General features: G+C 64.2%; 7 protein-coding genes across 7 annotated transcripts in view; 3 read left to right on the top strand and 4 right to left on the bottom strand.

Annotated features, from left to right (window-relative positions):
* The window catches only part of F751_2969 (Amino-acid acetyltransferase), a gene marked incomplete at both ends in the record, with an annotated part of 6,470 nt that extends 6,061 nt beyond the window's left edge, over positions 1-409 (top strand). Inside the window, one exon of the mRNA XM_011397341.1 lies at positions 398-409. Within this exon, the coding sequence (XP_011395643.1) occupies positions 398-409 (12 nt within the window). The remainder of the gene's footprint in view (positions 1-397) is intronic.
* A 417-nt stretch (positions 410-826) lies between these two features.
* On the bottom strand, positions 827-1,977 carry F751_2967 (Transcription factor MYB1R1; the record flags this gene model as incomplete). The annotated part of the gene is made up of 4 exons (XM_011397339.1): positions 827-1,255; positions 1,420-1,494; positions 1,698-1,830; positions 1,922-1,977. 4 exons carry the CDS (start codon positions 1,975-1,977, stop codon positions 827-829), a joined length of 693 nt encoding a protein of 230 aa, XP_011395641.1.
* On the top strand, positions 1,573-1,860 carry F751_2968 (hypothetical protein; the record flags this gene model as incomplete). The annotated part of the gene is made up of 1 exon (XM_011397340.1): positions 1,573-1,860. One exon carries the CDS (start codon positions 1,573-1,575, stop codon positions 1,858-1,860), a length of 288 nt encoding a protein of 95 aa, XP_011395642.1.
* A 410-nt stretch (positions 1,978-2,387) lies between the features above and the next one.
* F751_2966 (DnaJ-like protein subfamily B member 5) lies at positions 2,388-4,176 on the top strand (the record flags this gene model as incomplete). Its single annotated transcript, XM_011397338.1, has 5 exons — positions 2,388-2,461; positions 2,563-2,611; positions 2,749-3,094; positions 3,317-3,459; positions 3,667-4,176. The coding sequence occupies 5 exons, from the start codon at positions 2,388-2,390 to the stop codon at positions 4,174-4,176; spliced, it is 1,122 nt and encodes a 373-aa protein (XP_011395640.1).
* Positions 3,229-4,281, bottom strand: F751_2965 (hypothetical protein; the record flags this gene model as incomplete). Its single annotated transcript, XM_011397337.1, has 1 exon — positions 3,229-4,281. One exon carries the CDS (start codon positions 4,279-4,281, stop codon positions 3,229-3,231), a length of 1,053 nt encoding a protein of 350 aa, XP_011395639.1.
* A 321-nt stretch (positions 4,282-4,602) lies between these two features.
* Positions 4,603-6,240, bottom strand: F751_2964 (putative tRNA threonylcarbamoyladenosine biosynthesis protein OSGEP; the record flags this gene model as incomplete). Its single annotated transcript, XM_011397336.1, has 4 exons — positions 4,603-4,947; positions 5,245-5,496; positions 5,685-6,003; positions 6,137-6,240. 4 exons carry the CDS (start codon positions 6,238-6,240, stop codon positions 4,603-4,605), a joined length of 1,020 nt encoding a protein of 339 aa, XP_011395638.1.
* Positions 6,241-6,597: 357 nt separating this feature from the next.
* Positions 6,598-7,154, bottom strand: part of F751_2963 (DNA polymerase alpha catalytic subunit) — a gene marked incomplete at both ends in the record, with an annotated part of 9,275 nt that continues 8,718 nt past the window's right edge. The window contains 2 exons of the mRNA XM_011397335.1: positions 6,598-6,801; positions 6,931-7,099. Of these exons, the coding sequence (XP_011395637.1) occupies positions 6,598-6,801; positions 6,931-7,099 (373 nt within the window). The remainder of the gene's footprint in view (positions 6,802-6,930; positions 7,100-7,154) is intronic.

The raw sequence follows: 7,154 nt of genomic DNA, 5'->3' as shown, positions 1-7,154 counted from the left end.
TCGCGACGCGAGCCCCCCCCCCCCCCTAAACTCCCCCTTCCCCCCCCCGCACCCCTTGCACGGGACCCTGGGAAGGGCCTCTCAGCGCGGCACGACTGCCGCGGAGTACGAGCCCAGTCCTTCCCTTCATCAACCCCTTGCGCCGCTCGGTGGCTGTGCGGAAGCGGCCGCGTGGCAGTAGAGAGAGGCTTTTGGCCAGGGAGCGACCCGGCGCCAGGCCCCCTCCTGTGGGCGAAGCGAGAGTGCATGTCTGATCCAGTGTTAGGTCCCTCCCCGTCAGATGCTACACCATCCCCTCCCGTCCCGCTGCCTCACCCTTGCTCGTATGCTCTGCAGATTCAGTCCGTCCCGCTCGTCCCAACCCCCTTTGGTCTTTGCCACTCCTTGACACTGCGAGGGCGCTCTGTAGTGCGTCCTACACCCCCTCCTCAAACTTGGATTTTAAAAGTCGATGAACATGCATCTTCTCGGCGTTTACGTCAGGGCAGGTGGAGAGTCACAGCGAGTGGGGAGGGGCAGCCCACCCCGCCACGCCCCTGTGCACATGAAGTCTTCTCGGGGGTGGGGGCGCGGGGGGAAGCACTGGCTGCCCAAAGAATGAAGCTTGAAGGGAGGGGAAAGGGGATTCAGGGCTGGGAGGGTGCAGGGCAGGAAACTCACGGCCGTCGTTACGGAGATGCTCAGGGCCAGGGGTGGAGTTTTCCTGCACCGCCATGCATGGGCCTGCCTGCCTGAGTCTTGGCGGGGGGGGACACCCAGGACCAGCGTCAGCAGGCCACGCCAGGCATCACACATCCGTGCGCCCCACGGCGCCGGGGCCCACCCCTCACGACCCCATGCGCTGCTGGAGCATGGCCCGGTGGTGAGCCAGGGCCCCTGGGTGCATGACGGGGACGCCAGCAGCCACGCCCCCCGGGGTCACGTGCATCATGCCCATGCCCGGGGCGGCCATGTGGTGGCCCATGCCGTAGGCCAGCAGGGACGGCTCCGGCGGCGCGGGGGAGGTGATGTCGTGGATGCTGGCGCGCCGCTTGTCCTTGCGCGACTGGCTGTTGAGCCGGATGAAGTACTTTTGCGCGTGGCTGGCCACCTGGGTGGGCGTACGCGTGATGACAAAGTTGCGGGAGATGCTGCGCCAGTCGCCCTTGCCGTACTTGGCCAGGCCCATGAGGAAGAGGCGGTGCTCCTCCTCCGTCCAGGGGATGCCCTTGCGCCGCTCCGTCTCCTGGGACTTGACCTTCTTCTGCAGGTGCGCCTGGATTGGCGGGGGGGGCAGGTTCCTTTACATTGGATCAGCAAGAGAACGGATTGCATGCTGCGCAGTCGCAGTGTTGAGAGCCACTGAAGGGCTTCCAGAGTTCGACAGAGCGAGGCACCACGGCAGGGAACATTGATTGCACACAAGAACAGCAGACGCACCACGGAGAGGGACTCCCCAGGCACAGCATAGTTGGGGAGCAGGACCCTCCCCTCCTCGACGCTCATGACATCTCTCTGTACGGTGGGAAGGGGCAGACAGCGAGGTGTAACAAACAAAGTTGAGCTGCGTTCACGATTGCAATTTGTGAGGGCATGCAGTGTTGCGGTCAGGTCTTGCCTGCTCCTCACCCGCACAAAGCAGGGCGGGGCCGTCACCGACAGAATATTCACACGCCTGGGCGGCGTCGCCCAAACCCCACAAAGGAAACACCACGCACCTCCAGCTGCTCCAGCCGCTGCCTCACAGACTGCACATCCCGCCGAGCGAGTTGGGTGGCGCAGCGCTCACATCGATCGACCCGATCCCAGACGTGCGCCAGGGCGTCCTCAAAAATCTTGTCCTCCTCCTTACTGCGAGACAGGGAGCGGGGCCTGGTGTGACGATAATCTCTCGCCATGCGCTCTTGATTGTGCATACCCTCCTGCCAGTAAATCCTCCCACCTCCACGGCTCCTCGACCATGCCGGACGGTGTCGACGACCCTGCGCCCCCCAGCATGGGCGCGGACAAGAGGGCGACCTCCTCTGCACAGTCAAGAATCACAAACCATAGCACGGACTGCCAGTCAACATCCAAAGGTACGGGAGATCATCGATCACCGGGGCAATGCCTGGTGTGCAAGCTCCGACCTCGACTCGGAATGCCGTGGCCTTATCGCTTTGCATCGTCGCAGGAATTCCCTACTTTCTTCGGTTCGACATGAACCTCGCGATGGTTCTCGAGGAAATGAGCGGTCTGCCAAGTACTGACCAGGACCCTCTGCAGAGGCATCCATTTTATGTGATATGAAAGTATTGCAACGTCTTCCAGTATATCTGTCACCTGGCATAAACAGGCAATCGTGAACGGTGCTTCCTTCTCGCTTCCGGTACTAGACCCAACCTCCGCGGCAGAGAGCATTGCACGCCATGGGGCGTGACTTTTATAAGATTCTGGGCGTCAGCAAGGACGCCAAGGATGATGAATTGAAGAAGGCTTACAGGTACGGGACCGTTGAGAGTGCCGGGCTGGGACAGCAGTGCCTCTATTGTTGACGCCCCTGGTCCTCACCACCGCTCCACCCTATTCTCGAACATGACGCAGGAAGCTGGCCATGAAATGGCACCCGGATAAGAACCCTGGAGATAAGCAGGTGGGTGGGAGTCTTGGGAATGTCAGCCGGTGCCTAGCAGGGTCCCTGCTTCCCGGCCACTGCTGCGACTCTGGATGTTCATGCCATGTCAGCGCACGCTCCAATCATGGATCCTCCCCTGCGCCCCATTTGATCAGGCAGCAGCATCCGAGAAGTTCAAGGAGGTCAGCGAGGCGTACGACACGCTGTCTGACCCTCAGAAGCGGCAAATATTTGACACATATGGCGAGGAGGGACTGCAGGGCATGCCCCCTCCCGGCACGGAGGGGGCCGCAGGACCGGGCGGCATGCCCGGCGGCTTCCCTGGCGGCGTCCCTGCTGGCGGCTTCCCAGGGATGGGCGTTCGATTCCAGTCCCCCGTCGCCGGGTTCTCCGAGGATACGGCCCGACGCATCTTCGAGGAGTTCATGGGCGGAGACCTGGGCGGCATGTTCGGCGGGGGTGGACTGGGCGGAGGAGCTCGCCGCGGACCCTCCTTCCAAGGTATTTTCGCAGAGTCAAGGAAGCGCCCTCATACAGAGGGTGAGGGCGGCGTGTGGCTCGTTCTTGGGTCCCCATGAAGTGCATTTTGAGGTATACCGCTGTATGGCGGGTGTGACGAACTTTTTCAATGGATGCTAGCAGCATGCGGCGGGGCTTGGATGTGTTGCCAGGACATAATGCATGCGTTTCACTCCTCCTTTCATTTGCGCTCCCACCGTGCAGGCTCGCAGGGTGGTGGCCTGGGCCCGGACCTTTTTGGTAGGAGGAGCAGCCGCGGGTTCCAAGGCATGGGTGACGACATGGGCGAGGGCCCTGCCCCCAAGACACAGAAGATTGAGGTGCAGCTGTCGTGCACCTTGGAAGAGGTGGGTACGATGAAGGCTGTGGTGTTTGGTCTGGGTCTGGGTTGGTTGACAGTCAGGTCGAGCAACATCCTTGACATTGCACTCGCCGGTGCTGGGTGGCTGCCCTCTGCCCTTGCCTCCTGCGTCCTTTCTGTCCACCTCACCACCACCGCCCCGCCTCACGACTGGCTCGACACAACATTCATTCCCAACCCACCCCTCCCGCAGCTGTTCAACGGCGCCACCAAGAAGCTCAAGGTCACGCGCAACGTGACCGACGCGGCAGGCAAAACGAGCAAGGTGGAGGAGACTCTGGAGATCAAGCTGAAGCCCGGGTGGAAGGAGGGGACGAAAGTCACCTTTGAGGGCAAGGGCGACTCCCGCCCCGGCGCCCCGCGCCAGGACCTGGTGTTCGTCATCAAGCAGCTGCCACATGCGCGGTTCAGCCGCCACGGCGACGATCTGCACTGCCCCGTGACGCTGTCGCTGGTGCAGGCGCTCCACCCCGACAGCCTGGACGTGCCCACCCTGGACAATCGCGTGCTGCGGGTGCGGCCCCGCGACACCGTGGTTCTGCCGGGGTCGCAGAAGGTCATCCCCAACGAGGGCATGCCCAAGGCGCGGGAGTGGGGCAAGCGCGGCAGCCTGGTGCTCAAGTACGCCGTCAAGTTCCCGCGCAAGGCCCTGGACGCCACCGAGGCGGCGCAGCTCGCCGCGCTGCTGGAGGGGAAGGAGTGACGGAGGTCTGACCCAGGAGGTTGACTCACCAGGAGAAGTTGGGAGGTGGAGGGGACGGTTTGCGGCCCCCGGACTTCGCTGCCGGGCCTCCCTTGAGAAGAACATGGGGCGTGCCGGGGCTGCTCCATGTCCTCCCCTGCTTTTCCACCCGGGGTGTGGAGACGCTCACCGCTCTGCAACCCCCTCTGCTCAGCTTTGATCCCCAACGGCTTGAAAGCCGCCGCTCGTCTACTCTTTCCTTCATTCCCGCTCGCTCCCCGTTGTCGCTCCAAACCCTCGGCTAGGCTTGTTTGTCCCGCACTGCACCCCACACGTACTCCCTCTCCCGCGTCCGGTGTGGCGCATGTATGTAAAGAATGTATACACGACATGTACGATCTGAGCTGAGCGTAGAGCATCCAAGCAGCGCAAAGGCCCTCTCCTGCCCTACTCCCTCCACGCGACGTGCACCTCGTCGGTGCGGAAGCGCTGGGTGCAGGCCGACTCCGCCACGGCGCAAGTCTGCCCGCCGCGCAGCGCCAGCACGCCTGGCCACGCGATCATGGCCCCGTTGTCGATGCAGTAGCGGTCGTCGGTGGCATACAGCCGCCCGCCCCGCTCCTCGCACATGGTGGCCAGCATGGCCTGCAGGCGCAGGTTGCAGCCCACCCCGCCCACCACCAGCGCGTCGGCGGTGGCGCAGTGGGCCATGGCCCGCTCCGTGATTTCCACCAGCATCGCGAAGATGGTTTCCTGGAGGGAGAAGCACAGGTCGGCGGGCGTGGCCTCGCCCTGTGTCGGTGGGAGGGAAGGGGCTGAGTGGGGGACCATAGGGGAGCGCCCTTGAGGATGACAGGTCTGGTGGTCGGACATGAGGTTCCGGGGCGGGGAAGGCATGCAGAGCGCTTTCAAGGCGTGGGAAGTCAAAGGTGCCAAGCACAGGGTGCGGGTAGTGCACTTCATGCTCGGCGGGGCGGAATTCCGACCCGCTGATACCCCCCAGAAGCAGGCCATCGCCTGGCCGTCCCCTGCTGCCCCCAGATTCAACGCCCCAGTCCCCACCCGCCCCACCCCCACACCCTCCCACACCTTGTCTAGCAGCGTGCGCGCCGCAGTTTCCACGAAGGACAGGATGCCGCTGAAGGACACGTCCATGCCCTTTACCACGTAGGGCAGCTCCACCAGGCGCCGGCCCTGCTTGGCCAGCTGCTCGATGTTGTACCCGGGCGCGGGGTCGTTGGACAGGCCCAGCACACGGGCGAAGCGGTCCAGGCAGTTCCCCACCGCCATGTCCACCGTCTCGCCAAAGATGCGGTACCGCTGGTCCGCATACGCGATCACCTGAGGGGAGGGAAGGGAGGGTTTGGGGTGTGGTCATGAAAAGCCATAGGGAAAGGCAGCAGGGGCTCACGGAAGAGGAGCCTGAGCGGCAGAGGATAGCAACGGGCGGAATGGGGGCCGCAGCGCGCGTGTCGGGCATGCAGACCAGGGCACACTCACAGGTTACCCGCAGACACCCGAACACCCACCTGGGTGTTCCCCCCGGAGACGTAGAGGACCACGGGGTCGCGGGCGCCCGTGACCAGGCGGCCCATTTCGATGTGGCCCACGCAGTGGTTGACGGGCAGCAGGGGGACCCGCCAGAGCTGGGCCAGCATGCGGGCGACCACGGCGCAGGACACCAGGGGGCCACCCATGCCGGGGCCCTTGGTGAAGGCGATGGCGGTGATGTCGCGGGGCGTGACACCCGCCTCCTTGAGGGCGCGCTGGACCAGGGGCAGGGCCCACTCCTGGTGGTGCAGGGCTGTTTCCCGGGGCAGGAAGCCGTGGCCGGGGGGGGAGATGTACCTGCGGCGCGGGAGGCATAGGGGGGTTGATCATGGATTCTGACATTGTGTGGAGCGGGCCAACGCACAGCCGCTGTACTGGTCCTCATGGTGCGCAGGCAAGCTGCTGCCGACACCTTCCTTGCCCTCCACACCAGACCCACGTGTGTCGCGGGTTGCTCAGGATGGTGCCATCCTCCCGTACGATGCCCACGCCAATCTTGTTGGCCGAGCCCTCGATGCCGAGGACCACAGCCATGGCTGGTCGCGCGGGACCCCGGGTCCACCCGGGGAGGTCGACAACCTGTAGCTCACTTTGGGGAATGTCGCCTGAAACGACCCAAGGGCGATATTTAATCCCGATTCAGAGACGCTCGACTTTGTCAGGGAATGCGTTCACAGTGTGGGTACTGGTAATGCATGTATCTTCAGCAATACCACTTGACAAAACATGTGCTGCCCTGCATGCTGTGCCGAGACCGATCCTGGGGGATCCCGGCAACTGTTTCGAACAAGCCAGCCTACCGCTGATTCCCTAGACCACATGTCTCTGTTACGACACGTTACAGCAGCAACCAGGGACACAAGCTTCATCCAGCAACGGCGCAGCATTCCCTCACGCAACAGGGCCCTGTCCAAACAGGTCCAGCAGGGAAACCCACCGGAACGCGCAGCCGTCTCGAATGCCCGCTGTGACCTTGGCGGCCGCGTCCAGGGCGGGGCGCAGGGGCACCAGCTTCTGCGCGGCTGCTGCGGCATCCTCCCTGCTCAGCAAGCCCAGCGCGCCCTCCACGTCCACCATTCGGTGGGCATAGCACAGCTGTGGAGTAGGTGAGGAGGTGGTGTTGGCGGGCTGGGTTGACTGGACTGCTCACCACCCTGCAGCTGCAGAACAGGGTCAACACCCTCCCTCCTCCCTCCTCCAGCCCCATTGACCGCAGACACGCACCTCGGTGTACAGGTCGGCCTCGTCCATCTCGCGCCGCATCGTCCCCGAGCACTTGGGGTCCGGGGGGAACGACCCCGGGGTGCCCCCCTCCGCGCCCAGGCGCAGACACACGTTCCGGGTCCTGCAGGGCAAGAGCGCGTCGTCGCTCGCCGCCCAGCCCTCGTAGTACCTGTGGATTCAAGGGGCGGAGAACAGGGGGGGGGGGGGGGGGGGGCGGGGGGCGC

The sequence above is a fragment of the Auxenochlorella protothecoides genome, assembly GCF_000733215.1.
Source record: "Auxenochlorella protothecoides strain 0710 unplaced genomic scaffold scaffold31, whole genome shotgun sequence".
Taxonomy (NCBI): domain Eukaryota; kingdom Viridiplantae; phylum Chlorophyta; class Trebouxiophyceae; order Chlorellales; family Chlorellaceae; genus Auxenochlorella; species Auxenochlorella protothecoides.
This window is presented reverse-complemented; position numbering and strand designations above follow the sequence as displayed.